Source organism: Salarias fasciatus, chromosome 10 (assembly GCF_902148845.1).
Source record: "Salarias fasciatus chromosome 10, fSalaFa1.1, whole genome shotgun sequence".
NCBI classification, from domain to species: domain Eukaryota; kingdom Metazoa; phylum Chordata; class Actinopteri; order Blenniiformes; family Blenniidae; genus Salarias; species Salarias fasciatus.
The window spans coordinates 10,971,461-10,988,361 of NC_043754.1; the positions used below are offsets into that span (position 1 = coordinate 10,971,461).

Here is a 16,901-nt window from a genome sequence, read left to right on the forward strand (position 1 = left end):
CAGGGGTCAACGTGGGGTCAGCATCAGCAGCTTCACGTGTTATTAGGAGGAAGCCAGTTTAGCTACTAAATTATTTAAAGAGTTAAATGTTAACATAAAAAGGGATAAGTGAAGCATTGAGACAAAAAATAAGAAGAAAAGTTTTTTCTGGGAGCAGGGTCCGACAACGATGATAACATAAACATTTTTAATAGTTTGGTTAGAGTTAGTCACATTAATTTTTTTTTTTGTAATTATATGTTTGACATTTCATTTCTAAAAAAGCAAAATGTCAGCAATCTACCCTCTATTATACTGTTATTAAATTCAAATCAAAGACATTAGTTTTAGTCTCAAACTTCCTGTTGGGATTACTGACAATCTCTTCGATATAATTACAACAGGAGGACAGATATGGTGGCCGATTAGATTACAGTGGGGGTTCAGAAATCTTCTTAATGACTTCCCCTTTTTTTTTAATATATTTTAAATATTCTAAGTTTAGTGAGCTGCACCTGTTGCACCTCATGTCCCTCCACCAGCTCCAGCAAACTCGCGCCTCTGCCACGGCGTCCGCCGCCAAGCGACACAACTTAACCCGCCGCCATCCGCTCCAAATGAGGGAGATCAAAGTGAGCCAGTAAATGAGATGCCGCGCGGTCCGGAGGGCTGAAGCAGAGCCGCTCTAACGCCTGGCGTCACTCCGCAGATATGCTCAGCTGTGGCCCAGCAGAGTCAGCACGCTGCTTATCCACACACCGCCATCACAGATATGAAGTCACCCCCGGCGAGGGGGGCGATCGGCGTTTGTGCTCAGGGTGAGAGTGAGAGAAAAGACAAAAGGAGAAGGGGAGGGGGAGTAAAAAAAAAAAATAAGAGCGAGAAATGTTTGAGTCACTTCCTTTTCAAAAAGTGAGAGTGTTTACTTTCAGGCGCTGAGGAAATGACCGCATGGGCCTGCAGAGAGTTCACAGGCCGCTCTCACATTTCTGCGAAGCTCTGCTGGTCGCCGTCACAAGAATCACGGAGGCCAACACACACACACACACACACACACACACAGGTCACACAAGAGTGACCTCGGTGTGTTATTGTTGGTACAGTGTAATTGCTTCCTTTCTGAAAGCTGAAACCTTTGTGTCTCCGGCTGCCGCAGACAATAATGACTCCAATACCGAGACAAATAAACAAGAAGCTAAAGATAACGGCAGCCCAGCGTGTCTGAAGATCCTGTTTAAATCCTAATTGGGAAAAAAGTTGCAACACAAGAGTGTATAAGTAAAGCATGAGTAATAAAAAAAAAGAAGACAAAAACTTGTCCACTAAAGAAAACTGTACTAAAAGTGTCAACAGGAAAAGTCCTCAATATATTGTAGGAACACTCGAGACGGGTTTATACTAATCGACCCACTGAGGCCCGCCGCCGTAAATCCAGTAAATACATCTTCCAAACAGTTATCAACATGTTCTGTAACTCCATATTTCTACTGCAGCGCGACTCATGGAAACTCTGCTACTGCAGCGCAGCAGTATAGAAATGTTTTCCCCAGTTTTTAGACTTTCCGGCGGACAGGCTCAGAGCCAGCTTCCAGGGGGAATGACAACAGTTTTACGACCGTATGGCGGGTTCAGATGGACAACGTGCAAAGTGATCTGAGCAGTGTGAAGCGAAGAGGGGGAAGAAAATCTCACAGATTAGAGAGACACAGCCAGATCTGCACTTGCTCAAGAGGAACTGCTGGGTTTCACGCCGTAACCTTTTCATACTTAAAAAAATAAATAAATAAAATTACATGGGCTTCAATTGTTCTGCAGACTTCTGTTAAGAACATGATATACAGTAATCAGGGTCATTCTGAGCAATTCAACATCTAAATACGATCTATTTTCTTCCATCAGCAACAGTGACGTCTGACGCAGACATCGTCGGCATTACGGATGAAACTTCACGTGTTTTTAAGTTACAGTAAATGTCTGTAATGAAGCCAAGCTCCGGGTTAAACAGCAGTTAGTGTGAACGCGCACAGCCATCATTACTCAGCATTGAGAGTGGAGTAAGGTGTTATTTGGGATTTGTCTTTGGGCGTGACCTCGGCACCTACACAGTCAGTTTGGCAACGTTTCAGCGTGGAAACTCTCCTCTGGGGCAAACATTTGATTTTTTTTTTTCCTCTTGCCTCAATGATTCCACTTTAAATTTAGCTTCCAGCATCCAGAGTGACCTCTAAACCAAACGGCATCAAACAAACAAACCTCATTGCAGTTTTCCAGATCAGTGTTTGTCCTCTGGGGGGCAGCAGAGAGCTTCAGTGGGGGCACATCTGGGGGTGAGGTGAATGCTTTTCCCCTTTAAAGAAAAAAAAAACAATAAAAAAAAATAAATAAATGGATGACAACTGCATGAGTCTAACATTCAACCCCTGATCTGATTGAATAAACCGCCACAACAAAAGAGGTATAAACGAGGCCCTTTATTATAGTAACATTTACAGGTGAGGGTAACAGGATGACTGCCATGTGAGTACATTTTAAACACAGAAGCATAAAAAAAGTAAATGTTTTTACATTTAATTTCTCCTCAAAAAATGCTGCTTCAGTTGGAACCTACATGCAAAGACCCCCGTGTGTCAGACACACAATAAATATGAATACCTTGCGGTGGTGAGTCGTACAAAGGTAAATACACTGTGGAAAAATGACTTACAGAGAACAATTAACATGGAGATCGTTATACGTGTTAAATGACACCAGACGGTTCAGTTTGTAAGGCTGAGAAGAGGAATCGTCTGCAACTGCAGCAGAGCATCAGGAGGAAACAGGCTGAGTTCATATATACACATCAAATATACATATAAACACACTGATGTTTTTAAACAATGCTTATTTTTTTTATCCAAAAAGAAAAAAAGACAGTAGCTTTTCTAAAAATTTTGACCCTTATTAAAACAACAATAAAAGCTAAAACTACATTCTCATGTACAGAAACGGCATGAGGGTACATATATGTACATGCGAGCACCAGAGTCTGTCTGCCAGTAGCAGACTGGTAACAACGCTCCAGATCCAGTAAACAAGAGGCTTCCTACAGCTGCAGGAGCATCGTGGAAAATAAAGAGGAATGCGACTCGATTCAGATGGCTGGAGCGGAGTGGCGTTAACGCTCGGGGTGGGTTCACGTCCTCCATGTTTTGATGGAGAAGATCAAACGTGCACACGGAACATTTGAGATGCGTGAGGGATGGAGGCTCAGAGCGGGACCTGCGGGGCACGGCCGACTGGCTCAGGCTTCATGGAGACACAGCGAAATGTGCTTTTTGAAAATCCTGGAATGTGATTTTAACCAAACCACAACTCTTCTTTTTTTTGATAGATTATATACAATACCAAATACCTGCATAAATTAAATCATTTTTAAATGCAAATTGACAAGAATTTGCAATGATTAAATCGTTCAACAAGAAATGTGATGAACTTAAACCTACCACAAAATCGTAGTATGCCTTGTACCTCTCAGCCATTGGAACTATTTCGGGAGTTTGCATGTTCTCCAAGAATGTGTGCATCTTTTCTCTGGATATTTCAGACTGTCCCATCATTCAATGACACGCTGACTCACTGATTAGACGATGTCTGTGCGGACGTCTCTACCGCTCAGCGCTGCCCAATCACTTCAAGATAAACTGGACAGTGCAACAAATCCATTCAGTCAATTGGCATGAAAACGGGGATTAAAGTGTCGCACAAACACAGAGAGGTAGACTGTGGCATGCAGGAAGCACGGTAGAGATCAATACTGAGTCGAACTGAGAGACAGAAACATTACGCACCAGGATCTAATCCAGGACGAAGCATTAAGCTTGCATGTTCCCCATGTGCTTGTTTGAACCTTGAGAACAGTCCAATAGTTCAGAGTTTAGAGCAGTGTTATGAATGTGAACATTATTTCTTTACGAAGATAAAAACAGCCGAAGCCCCTGTCAATATTTCTATTAGAGCAGCTTGAGCCAGCACCACACCCATCTCTTAGTTCACCACACATCAAACAGTCTGAGGCTAAAACCCAGATGGAGACCAAAACACAGCAGCAGAGTGTTCACTACACGTTTAAGCTCAGGTTTGCTTCAGTCAGTTTTTTGCATTTCAGAATTAGAAAATTAGAAACCTCTTGTGCCAAAATGCAGAATAACACTGCTGCTGCTCGATGGTCTGATCCTGGAGAAGCACGGTTATGAAGAATGTACAGTGATTTCTGTTTTAAGTTACGTAAAAAAAATTAAAAAAAAGCATTAAAATGTCAGTTAAAAACCAAACTTCCAATGCAGCGATTTTATGTGTTCTTTCTTCTCACATCACGGAACAAACTTGACCTGATCCACCGTCACAGTGACAAACCGCAGCTTCCACCTGGAGTCTGTTTGACTGTATAAAAAGAAAAAGGAGGAGCCTCCTCTTCCTCCTCCTCCTCCTACACACAGTCCACCACCGAGCTGTCCTCCTCCTCCTGCCCCCACTCCTCAAACCTCATCTGAGGGGACGGCGCCGCCGGGTGGAGGTTGTTGATGTCGTCCATGGCGTCGGGGTCGGCGTCCTCGGCGGGGCCGATGCCCATGTGGCCGCCCTCCTCCCGGTGCGTGCGGACGTGCTTCCGCAGCGCGGCGGGCTCCTTGAAGGTGCGGTTGCAGAAGGGGCAGCAGCAGGGCCGCTCGCCGGTGTGGATGAGCTGGTGGTGCTTGAGGTGCTGCAGGCGGCTCAGCCGCTTCCCGCAGATGGCGCACACGTAGGGCTTCTCGCCCGTGTGCGTGCGCCGGTGCTTGCGCAGGCCGTCCAGGTGGCGGAAGCAGTTCCCGCACTCGGAGCAGGAGTACGGCTTCTCGCCCGTGTGGATGCGCAGGTGCGTCTTGAGCGCGCCGGACTCGCGGAAGCGGCGGCCGCAGACGCCGCACGGGTAGGGCTTCTCCCCCGTGTGGATGCGGATGTGCTTCTTCAGGCTGGAGATGAGGCGGAAGGTCTTCCCGCACTCCAGGCAGTGGTGAGGCCGGTCCCCGGGGGGCTCCGCCGCCGTGTCGGGGACAGACGGCCCCGCCGCGTCCTCCGCTCTGCCCGGGGAGACGCTGTCCCCTCGCACCGCTCCCGAAGTCCTCACCAGCGGCTTCTGTCCGTCAAGTCCGCCCTGCTGCAGGGCGCCGCCGCCGCAGTCACGCACGGATCTTTGGTGGCGGAGGGGGTGAGTAAAGGCACGCTGGGAGCCTCCTTCTCCTCCAACCTGACTGTAGCTCAGGTCTCCGACGTTGTGCGAGGACTGATCCCCGTCCCTGCCGGACTCCTTCCTGCTGGACTGAGCGGAGGTTGAAACCAGACCCTGCTCCTCTTTAATTTCAAATCTGGACGCTCCGGCCTGAGTCTGCCGCTCATCTGGAGAAAGAAGCAAACACAGAATGGCATGAATGTAATATCACATCAGGATTTAGATGGGGTTTTTTGGAGCAGTATTGTGAGTTTCACCTGCTCTGCTGGACTCGGAGCACATGTGAGATGTGCCGGATGTGAAGGAGTCCAGAGCGTGGTTGGTCACTGAGCCATCAGGCTGGATCGACAGCTGGCACATCTTGTAATCATCTCTTGGTTCGAACCCGTGAAGAGACTCATCCACTGACCCGCCGAGTCCCAGGTCCACGCCGGCCCCGTTCACGTTCCTGGGGTTCTGGTGGTCCCGGTCCAAGCCGGAGGACATTGAAGACATGGAGGAGAGCGAGGGGGCGAACACGGACTGGCTGACCGCCTGCGGGCCGCTGTAGGAGATCTGCAGCTGGTCGATGAGCTTCTGGGCGCTGCACAGACACTCCTGCAGGGTCTTCAGCTCCCGCTCGGACACCTCCAGCCGGACCTTGAGCCTCTCGTTCTCCTGCTCCTTGTGCAGCAGCTCCTGCTGGGTCTCATTCAGCACCAGCACCACCTCCCCCAGCAGGGTGTCCACGGCGGCCGACATGGCGGTCTGGATGGTGGGGGCCAGCCGGGACTTGAGCGACGTGACGGTCATGCCGCCCTGCGAGGCTCCGGTCCTGTCGGAGAGGTTGATGATGCTTTGTTTACGGTTCCCGGTGTTGGCCGGAGAGGAGTCCATGCTGCCGCCATAGCCCGTCCTCCTGGAAGTCATCCTCCGGATGCAGTTGACCGTCCCCCGGACCGCCGTGCCGCTGGAGGACTCCTGGCGGAGAAACTTCTTTCAGCTGTTCGGGTTGTGGTGCTCAAAGCGCGTCTCCGCTCAGCGGAAAGGGGGACGCGGCTGCCCGCCGGGCCTGGCTCTTCCGCTCCGGCTCTTCTTAACGCTTAAACGCGCAGCTCACGCAAACACCGCGACTTCTGCGGGACGGAACACGCGGACGGCGTGTAGCTGCGTGAGTCAGACCCGCAGGCTGTTTAAAATGCATTTCAACTGAGCGACGCTCCGCAGAGACTCACCCATTTCCAGTGTAAAGTCTGCAGAGCTGCACGGTACAGTAAGGCCCGTCGCGCTCTGATGACGCAGTCAGAGCGTCACGTGCAGCTGGCCCTTTGCCCTCAGTTTGGACTGAAAGGCAAAATGTTTTTAACCTTCCTGCTAAAGCAGACACGACATGAAAAATCCTCACAACTTCAACCCGAGTTTCCCGAGTTTTGATTTTTTTTTTTTCTAAATTGTGCATTTCAATTGAAATTACGTTTCTGTTATTAGAATGGTCTGAAATAATTGTGTATTTACATCGTAGGCCCTGTGGAGCAGTGGAGCAGTGGTCAGCACTCTCACTAAACAGTGACAAAGTCAAGGGTATTGACCTGACCTTTCCTAATTTGCACGTTCTCCCTGAGTGTGTATGGGATTCCTCCTGATATATTTTTTTTTAATTATTTTGTTGCTCGTACTGTTTAAAAGTATGCATGTGGGGTTAATTGATAACCCTAAATTGCCTCTGGTGCATTTGTTTGTCTGGTAACCTGCCCTCTCCCACATTTTAAAATATATATCTCAAATCAATCCATTTGCTTAAACAGGTACATTTTGAAATATTTAACCTCTATTTTCAAAAGGATAAGAATATCCTAGAAAAATACATAAATGTTCTGATAGCACTGATGGAATACTTTCTCCTTGTTCTTTCTTTGAAAGCAGATTTGTCGGTTCAAAAAAATGAATCAAAAATAAGAGTTTATCACTGAATACATCATGCCATCGATAAATTACCTCTGAATAATATTGTAAAGTTACCTAGATAATAATACAATATATACACATAATAATAATAATAATAATAATATACAATAATACATAAAATAAAATATGCTTCCATCCCATTTTTTCCATTTTTATCCTACAAAGAGAATGTTTATCAAACAGAATTTCCTGTAATTCAAACCCAAATTTCTTGTTTTCATCTACAATAATGTTGTAGTGACTACATATGAAATCCAATTTCACATTTTTTGTTCAACAATATTTCATCATTAGGAAAGAGAAAAAACAAATGTCCTTTAACCATTTAGTCAAACACATTATCCACAGCTGATTTCTATCACATGATTCAGATCTACAGTTTCATTTTTGTGAATCCTTCTGAGTCCGTTTATTGTTTTTGATACCAGTCTGATTCTATAGATCAGCTCACATGGATTGCATGTTTGTTGGTTGGTAAATTTAGCTGTATTTACCAGCAACTTGCTGCAGATCCATCTCACATCGTGTTTTCCAGCAGGCTGAGCGTTTGAGCCTGGAAGACAAGCTTCAGGGTGAATTCAGCTTCCAGTGGCAGCAGCCATTTGAGGAGTAAATCTATCTAAAGCTCCTACTTCCAGGGCTGCAGATAACTGTTACAGGCAGGTCAGAGACCTTTTGTCTAAACAGACAGAAAACACAACAACCCTCCTCGACTGTCCAGCCTGCATTTAAAAAAAGCAGGAAGCTGTGATCTTTGGGGAAAACGGCCTATGGTGTCACGAACTGTGATATTTCACAGATGACCTCCGACTGTCAGCTCAGAGCATGAGGAAATCTAATTACCCACACCCAGTCATAGTTACACCCAGTGTGACTGAAACACACATCAGTCCTGTGATGAAGCTGCGTCTGAGTTTGTGGAAATGCCACAAACTGAAGAAAATTTCCGACGTTGAATTTATTGAGAATCAAATATTTGTCATTGGTTGTGAATAGTAGGTGGCTATAAAGTCGTGTTGCTCATTGGGTACACAGTCAGAGGAATTTATCATGTTATAATTGAAAATGCGTGTTTCAGTTACTCAAGCCTGCTTGTGTTTACCAGTTGTTTTTAATTTCCCAGTTAAAAGATTCCTCTCCTTCGGAGAGACACTGGGCCAAACCGGTATGTCATTTTATTGTCTTTTTGGGTTTTTTCCCCCCAATAAAACCATGATTCATATGACTTGAAGTTGTCAATAGCTTGGCTTGATTGTGGCTTACAGCACAACACAAATATGTAATTTGTCATCAAAAAAGAGCCACCCTGCTGCACCCAAAACAGGACCTTGATTTCTCTGGGCTGTTTCCATTCCCTAAACAAAAAGCAATTTAGTCCTGATGGGAATCATTTCTAATCAGGGAAGTTGCCCTGCTCCACACAACCACAGTGGTTTGAGGAAAAACTGACAGGGTCCAGGGCAGGGATGGGTAGGATGTTGTTGGGTTACATAACGGCACATCTAACAGCTACCATCTGCTTGGATCGGTGTCACTTTCAGAGAAATACCTACTTGGATCTCCATGGCGACGCATTCTTTCGAAAAATCTTACAAGCTTGAGAGATTCTGATATCTTTCTGTTCCTCACTGTGAGTAAAGACCTCCGAATTCACTATCTGGAAGTATATTTAAGCTGCATTACTTCCAGTCATAACACGTGGACACTACCCGTGTTACACAACACACAAACTGCTCCCTCAAGTGTCCTGGACGTATATGCGTGTCCTTCACACTTCCCAACCCACACTCCCTCCTGTATACACTCAGATCCTAAACACACTCGCTCACCCACAGACAGACACGCTGCACAGAAAAGAGAGACCAAAAAAAGAAAGAAACCTTATGTAAACATAATCAATACTCTATAGCAGCTTTCGGACTAAACATGCCAGAATCAACGTTTATGTTAGCAGTAAACATTTCAGCCATCCAGACAGAGAAGGACTCTTAAACTGAATTAATATGAATGCATGCAGAGTAATGGGTCAGTAATATATTGAGAAGTTGTGAACGGAGTCCTGAGCAGCGTTCCTCGCAGTCGGTCTGCTTCTCACTGCTTTCACCACATTCAGGATGACCTGCGCAAATTGCAATTCTCGTTCTGTTTGTTCAAGCTCCCCACGCAAGATTTCCACACAGCCGATAACATTTTATGAAATAATTTTCAGGGTGTTGGACCATGGGAGCCGTTCCATCAGAGAGACTGAGCCACATTATGAAGTCCCACCACAGATCCTCACAGGCTTTTCTCACACATAATGGACTCTTTTTTTCTAAAACGCTACATGATTTAATGTTTTTCACATTACAAAATGTGTGCTGTTGTCTGTAAAGATCATGGTTAGATGTTTTTAAATAGGAATATCAGGAAATCTTTATAAAATTTGTAGATTTATGGTTTGTCATGGAGGCTTATTTTGCCAATTTGAAAATTCTCCAAAATTCCTAAATAATTTCAGGGAATTTACTCAGTCTACTTTATATGTCAACAGAGTTCCTGATTAATTATATGTTCAAACCTTATCCTAAAAGTCTTGAGACAATTTAGAAAATAAAAATAACAGAAATCTACAATATTCACATCTCAGACGCTCAATTAGCTGTTGAACACAGTTGACCTATCAGACGATAAAAACAATTCATATTTTTTTGCTTTCTACAGATAATCTCAGTTTCTTAAGTTGGGTTTATGAGGTAATAAAATCTGACCCAGTATGGGTTTTTTTTTTGGAGATTCTTTGCCAAATGAATATTGTCCAGGTACAAGACAATCCAGTCAATACTCATCCTTTTTTTTTTCCTGAAGTCTGAACTCTACGGCGAAGCAGAAGTGAGCGAACAGCTGGAAATCCAGTCACAGCTGTCACGTCATGTTGCTTTCCCACATGTCACATCAGTCGCCCAGCTTCTCTCTTTCTGGGAAAAGTTATTTTTGCGCTGAAGAGTTAATGTCTGGCCTTATGGAGGAGTCAGTTTTACCCATTGACTACATCATGAGCAGGAATTGAGGGAATTCTCGGCAGGCCTCGTCAATTCCTTGGACATTTCTACAGCAATACATTTTCATTTCTTGAAATGAAATTCACAAAAAAACATCTGGGCTGTTTGTGGATGTTACAAAATACTGTGTCAGTTATGATGAGCCCGCAAAGCGGACTTTAACCCAACCGTTCTCACTTCTACAGAAAGAATAGAACACGTTTTGTCTTCGTTATGTGTAGTGTCGATTTGGGCAAGAGGGCCAAACACTAACTTCTTCCAACATCATGAATTTTTTGTAAAAATGAGAAATGGCTGCAGACATGAAGGATCAGCTCTCACACAGCTGTGTTATGTTAATGTCACAGCAGCCAGGTGTCTAGTTTACTTTTATTTTCTTTACTTCTAGTCGCGATGAAAAGTAAACTCCGATGACAGGTAGACACCTGGCTGCTGTGTGTGGCCCTCATCCTCTTCAGTAGCCTTCTGTCTCCTGATCAAAAATGAAGTCACATTTCTATCTTTAGTCTTGAATTAAGTCACGGGTCTTATTTAGGTGAGAGGTCAGGTGGCTGTGAAGAAAGGAGGGGCTGTCGACAGTCATTGACAGATTTCACTGAACGAGACTCCTCACGTAGACAACTCGTCAAACTTAGTCAATATCCTCCAACCCTAAAAGGAAATAAAAAAAAGCTCATTAAGCGGTGAGGCACGCTCTGAATAATCTGTCTGCTGTGAAGGAATGCAATGTGGCTCGCTTCATCAGCACTAAATAGCGACGGTGTAACTAACGGCAGGCTGGAGTAATACCTCCACCAGCACGCACAATCACTCATTCACAGTCACATTACTAAACCGTTCAGCAGGGAGGGAGGTGGAGCCGGTGCAGAGGGGTCGGGGAGACGGGAGAGGGGGATTGTAGGAGGGCAGAAAGAAGGAGGTGATTGTTGGGCAGGAGGGGAACATATAAAAAGGGAGACAGCAGGAAAGGGAGCAAGTGGAGGGAAGACACGGAGAGAGGAGCTCAGGCACGCCGTGATCAAGACCGCCAAACTCAGTGTAAGTTCATATCTTTCTCAAATTTAAACAGCTCGACTGTGTTTCTGCTGCAGAAGCAAAGACAAAACTCCATTTGTGTGGATGTGTATTCAGCGGGAGGCTCCAGCTGTTTCCACCGCATTTAAAACTCTCCCAAGTGGTTGTTTGAGCGGTTCTCTGTGGCTCCAGTCTGCTCAGCACACTGAGCACATTTCAGGTATGTTTATGGATTCTGGGGGAAACCGTACGGGGAGGTTTTCACTGAAACGAGAGCCAGCTGACAAGGCTGTCCCGTATCTCTGGGCGTGAAGGCATTTGGACTTCTTGTGCAATAGCGTCTGGAATGCTGAATTAGAGAAAAGTAACAAACGAGGGTCATTATAAGCAGATCTGCGTACAACGGCAGGAGGCTTTGCCAAATTCACTGCAGGTTGAAGAATATGTTTATTCAAAAGCAACAATTTTAGTCTTGGGAGAGTTTCTGCTCGTTAGTTAAGAGATTTTGACATTTTTACTAACATTAGGCCTTTTCACAGTCTGTCTGCAGCCCTATCTCTAGATCTTAACTTTGTTTTCCTTGAAACTTATGAAAAAGTGTTCTGACCCCCCTCACACTCCCAATTTCATGGACAGGCAAAGCCGTGTCTTCAGAATAAAAGCAGTGGGGATTTTCCCAGGTTTGATTCTGAGAAGTGTCTCATTGTGGTTTTCTTCAAATGTTGCGGGTATAATTTGGAGAAGGTCATAGCAGGCAAAGCCCTGGGCACCTCCTGCGACCTGTGCTGACCCCCAAAATGTTCTCCGTTTGTCTTCATTTAGACTCCTTTCATACAAGACAGAAAAGAATGTGACTGTTAAATCCTCTAGCTGGAAACTGAAGAGACAGACTCAGAAAAACAGGACGCTGACGGAATTTTGTGTTTTATGATCCCCAGAGCGATGGCTGCCATCTGGGAGCTTCGGTTCCCCCTCGTGATCGTCTGCCTGGTTTCCATCAGAGGTCTGTGTCCCCTGCCAGCAGCGACACAAGTCCCCGGGACCCGTCCCAGCAGGCCCGTCAAGCCCCGCGGCTTCCCGCTCGACGCCGCCACTCGTCCCCCGGACGCCTACTATGACGACGAGACCGTCACCCCCATCGTACCCAAGGCGGCGTCTCCAGAAGCGAGGACCGACCAGCACTGCGCCTTCAGTCCGTGCGCGGAGAATCAGACGCCCTGCTCGGAGCTGGCCGCCTCCACCGGCTGCTTGTGTCCCGGCTTCACGTTGCACAACGCCGCCCCGCTCACGCCCGACCTCAGGTCGGTGCAGTGGAACGGGTCGGAGGTCGTCCTGCGGTGGTGCGCGCCGTATTCCCACATCTCCTCCTACGTGGCGACGGTGGGGGGACGGCAGAGGCGGACGTTCGAGGAGGGCCGGAGGAGCGGCTCGCTGGGCCGCGTCGACCACATCTCGCAGGTGTGCCTGTTCGCCGTGAACGACGGCGGGGAGAGCGACGCCTCCTGCAAGATGTTCTACCCCAGGGACCGCAGCCTGCCGCTGACGGCCGGCCTGGTCGGCGGGGCGCTGGGCCTCCTGCTGCTGGTGCTGCTGGCCGTCCTGCTGTGGAGGCACAGGAAGCAGAGGAAACAGGAGGCCAGCATCTCCGCGCACAACGCAGCCGAGTCTCTGTGAACGAACGGGGGGGAAAAAAAAATTAAAAAAACTGCAGGACTGGACGCTCAGCGAGATAAGACTCCGTCCCCCTGAGACCCCTCAGCGTTATTGCAGTTAATTAACTGTGACAACATTATAACATCTGAGGTTTTTCTGCTCCGAGAGGCTGTCTGAAAGCACGAGGAAACGGGGTTTATCGTCTCGCATAAATATCCCTAACTGCCTGTGCCGGACGCCGGGTCCAATCTGAAAGCCCCGTGGCGTGTTCAGGGACGTCTGCCAGTTAAAAAACCAGATGCATCCCTGCATTCACAGGCTACAGCCTGCTTTTCATTTATATTACCCACAAAAAAGAAACAACAAGCAGGAGTGAATGTTGGTAAAAAATACAACAGAAGTGGGTTCATTCTGAAAACATGCTGTTTAAAGGTGCAGCATGTAAAATATGAGTAACGTCATGATTGTGCTGTAAGCGGCGGTCGAGAGTGATTACAGCATCCAGTTTGTCCTCGGGCCAGTTTTTTTTTTTTTTTAATTCATAATTACCAAGAGCTGCAGCTTCTGTCGTTTACTAATCAATCTTCCATTTTCTTATTGGACTGAGTGCAAATATTAGACTTACATGACTGAACCTGAGTGCTAATCTCAGTCTGAACTTAATGGACAGCCTGGAAATGTGTCAGTTCATCAGATCTCAACGGTACAGCTCAGCATGTGGATCGTGCTGAACAGCATGACTGCTAAAACTGTGGCGTAGTGTTTGTTGCTTATTTGAGGGAGACAAAAAAAAATTCCCGTGCTTTCATGAGATATTTAAAAATAGAAAACAGCAGGTGACGAATCTATACGGAGAGAAAATGTGGCAGAAAGGAGGATGCTTGACTCAAACGCACAAATGGTCTCATAATACACAGTTTATCTTATTTAATCGCGTCTGGGAGCAGTTGTTGACTCAAAAACACAAAGAATAATGAAAAAAGGCTTTTTTTAAAGCTCTCTGTGAGAGCTCCTTGTGTGTATATATATATTTGATTAAAGCACAAAAGGGTTTGAATGTGGCATTAAAACTGAAAAGCAAACAATGTACTGTTTCATGTTCTGTCACCTTGGACTCTTTGAGAATATTAAACTGCTTTGACTGCTCACACCCGAAGCTGCGATTGTCTAATAAGTCTGATTTTGAAGTAAAGCAGTGCCTCCCGTGTCAGAGTGGATGGGCGTGTGTTTCCATCGGCCTTATTTTCGGAAGTTGCGTGCCGTCTCTGGATGAGCACCAGCGTTCAGAGCTGTTTTTCCAGCTGTCATACAATAGGCCTTTTGAAACGGATATGGATTTTGTGAGGCTCCCCTCTTCCCGGCTGAGACTTCCAGCCATGCAGCATGGGGCTGGTGAAGAAGCTCCGGGCTCTTTATATATATATTTTTTTTTTTTTTGCCATGATGAGAATGAGAAGAAAGTCCAATATTTTAATCCTGCCGGTTTATCTCATGTTGGCGCCTCCATCTGTGTGTCTCGCAGCCATGTTATAATTCCTCCTTCGCCATGGCTGCTGTCACACAGTTGTTGTTCCGCCGCTCCCGGCCTCCTCACAACTGCACGACTTTTACACTGCACATTTCTGTGTGAAGCAATCCAACATCTGTAATTGGGCGACCCAACAGACCGTTCAATTCGGCGGACGAAACGGCCTCAAGATGTTGCTTTTATGAAGCAGATTGCGGCTGCTCTGGAAGCAGCAGGGGAACCTTTACGTGGAGGGGGCCGACAGCAGATGAAAAACACAAAAATCATGGCTGGAGAATATCGTGTTGGCAGCCAAACGGCTCAAAATGCTGTTGTGCAAACGCAGAAAATGAAGGACATTCTGCAGAGCAGAACAGCGTGTTCTCATAGGACGGAGACGACATTTGAATATGTGCGAGGTTTGAAATCAACTTTTCAGAAACCCTGAGTGTGTTTAAATGCTGAATAGCGAAGAAATGAAAATCAGCCTCTGGCACTTTATCCCGCCTGTGCTGAGAGAAAAAACGAGGAGCGTCACCTCTGCAGCTCCCCACAGAGTTTAAAAGCTTCTGAGCTCTTTGATGACAAGAAAAAAAAAAAATCAAAAGCTGGAAATATATAAAGTCAATGTAAGTCATAAAAGCTACATGATCATTAAGAAACATTGAGGGCGGTTTGGCAGAAGAACAGACACCTGCTGATCTGGAGGCAAGTCGGGTCCTTCCGCTGTCATTTGAATTGAAAAGCATTTAGAAAAATGTTTTGTCAAAAATTAACTTTTAGAACTAAACTCACAAAATTAAAATAGTCATGTTTGGAAACTGTCATCATTTGTGAGCTTTGATTAATGTTTTTATCTTGTTCCTCAATCTTTAATGTATAAATAGGGTGATTTCAGGATTTATTCTCCATTTGAGAGCAACTTTCAGTCTGTTTTCTTACTTAATCAATTACTCAATTTCCTGTATTTGTGAAACATACAAAAAAAAAAATCCAGATTTTGACTCATCTCTAGTTCCCCTCTTTAATCTTTCAGAGCTTCAAAATCAGTGGTGCTTAATTTTCTGCAGCGATTTGGTGTTAAAACATTAGAAGAGAGGATTCTTCAAAAACATCAGGAGATCAAAGTTGATCTTTTGAATAATTTTCTAATCCACGTAAAGATTTCAACACCATTTTCATTTGCTGTTGTTGATTATCATCTGCATATTTCGTGCTTTTGATCGAGATTCTGTTGAGCCTTGAACTCTTTTCAACAACTTGAGAACACTTCCCGCTGTGTGACAGTGTCTCTCTTAGCAGGTTTAAATGTTTACTGGAATGGAGTGGGAGATTACTGAAAAAAAGAAAAAAAGAAACAAACAGATGTGAAGCTGAGAGAAATGCGTCATCTCGCCAGCAGTTTTTCTGCTTCGCTTCCAGCCGTCCAGCTGAAATGAGCAGCAGATAACAGATCTCAGGCAGAGCGGAGCTCCTGTTGGTGCCTGTTTTTGTGACCGCGGGTAAAGTTTGCCACGAGGTCAGCGGCGATGGCGGCCGGCTTCTCGGTGGGGACGAGTCATGTTGATTCACAGCCGTTGATTCCTCATCAGCAATCAGCCGACACGCTGGGCCTTTCAGAGAGCAGGTCATATAGAAAGACGTGACTCAACTCATTGTGCAGCGGGGCAGGAGTTACTGTAACCATCTGACTAATGCAGAGTGTGTGGAGTCTATTACAAAATGTTTGAGGTGTGTGAGTGTGTGTGTGTGTGCGTGTTTCAGTGGAATTTGGGATTTTTACCCGCAGGTGTTACATTACGTGACGCTGAAACTGATGCAGTTTGGAAAATGACTCAGTGAATCTTCTCCGCTCAGCATGAAAATGTCACTCTGACCCCAGAGCAGACGCCACATTTCAGAAGCAATCCGGGCTTTTTCATCCGTCTCTTTCAACATTCCTGAGGGTTCTCACATTCAGCAGATGAAGGCGTGTCATTAGAGCAGCCACTCATTAAGAAAACAGGTAGTGTGTCCTTCACTTGAAACAAAACACAACCAGCCCCAGTGAGTTTACTGCCCTCTGCTGGACGCATTCAGACCTGAGCCGTGAGGCCTGTGGGCACCGAGGGGGCAGGACGGGCCTTAAAGCAGGAAGAGCATCGCCACAGTGGTGACCTTGTCTCAGGAGATGAATCAGGTTCAGCTCGGAGGCCAGTGCTGTACAACCCCCCCCCCCCCCCCTCCAACACAAGGCTGAGCCACTCAAGTCCACGAGTTAAAACTGCAGAAAGTGCATCTGATATATTTGCTGCCACCTCTTGTGTCGTTTTGCGGCCTGCAGCTTTATGCATGAATAATTAAATACGAATATCATGTAAATGTACATTCCTCCATCCCATAAGGCCCCGGATTGCCTTTTCCTGATATTAAAGTCGGAAATTAACCCAGCGGTTCTCAAAGTGTGGGGCGGACCTTCTCTGGGGCACATCAGAGCGCTTCGAGGGGGGTTTGCAGCAGCGGGGGGAAACTGTGTGGT

At 46.0% G+C, this 16,901-nt stretch overlaps 2 protein-coding genes across 3 annotated transcripts; one reads left to right on the forward strand and one right to left on the reverse strand.

The window, feature by feature from the left end:
* Positions 1-2,437: 2,437 nt before the first annotated feature.
* LOC115395986 (zinc finger protein 16) lies at positions 2,438-6,454 on the reverse strand. Its single transcript, XM_030101712.1, has 2 exons — positions 5,482-6,454; positions 2,438-5,391 (listed from the first exon to the last, which is right to left on the reverse strand). Exons 1-2 carry the CDS (start codon positions 6,131-6,133, stop codon positions 4,445-4,447), a joined length of 1,599 nt encoding a protein of 532 aa, XP_029957572.1. The 5' UTR covers positions 6,134-6,454; the 3' UTR covers positions 2,438-4,444.
* Positions 6,455-11,147: 4,693 nt separating this feature from the next.
* On the forward strand, positions 11,148-12,899 carry LOC115395476 (leucine-rich repeat neuronal protein 4). Of its 2 annotated transcripts, XM_030101041.1 has the most exons (3): positions 11,148-11,247; positions 11,341-11,443; positions 12,162-12,899. In XM_030101041.1, exon 3 carries the CDS (start codon positions 12,166-12,168, stop codon positions 12,895-12,897), a length of 732 nt encoding a protein of 243 aa, XP_029956901.1. In that variant the 5' UTR covers positions 11,148-11,247; positions 11,341-11,443; positions 12,162-12,165; the 3' UTR covers positions 12,898-12,899. The 2 variants fall into 2 exon arrangements, with proteins under 2 accessions (XP_029956901.1, XP_029956900.1); XM_030101040.1 differs by lacking the exon at positions 11,341-11,443 and having other exon boundaries at positions 11,171-11,247.
* Positions 12,900-16,901: the final 4,002 nt, after the last annotated feature.

Bases quoted from the DNA above. Each gene is read 5' to 3' on its own strand.
- LOC115395986 (XM_030101712.1), bottom strand. From the start codon at position 6,133: ATGACTTCCAGGAGGACGGGCTATGGCGGCAGCATGGACTCCTCTCCG. The intron at 5,392-5,481 runs GTGAAACTCACA...TTCTTTCTCCAG, and splicing joins CTCCGAGTCCAGCAGAGCAG to ATGAGCGGCAGACTCAGGCC.
- LOC115395476 (XM_030101041.1), top strand. From the start codon at position 12,166: ATGGCTGCCATCTGGGAGCTTCGGTTCCCCCTCGTGATCGTCTGCCTG.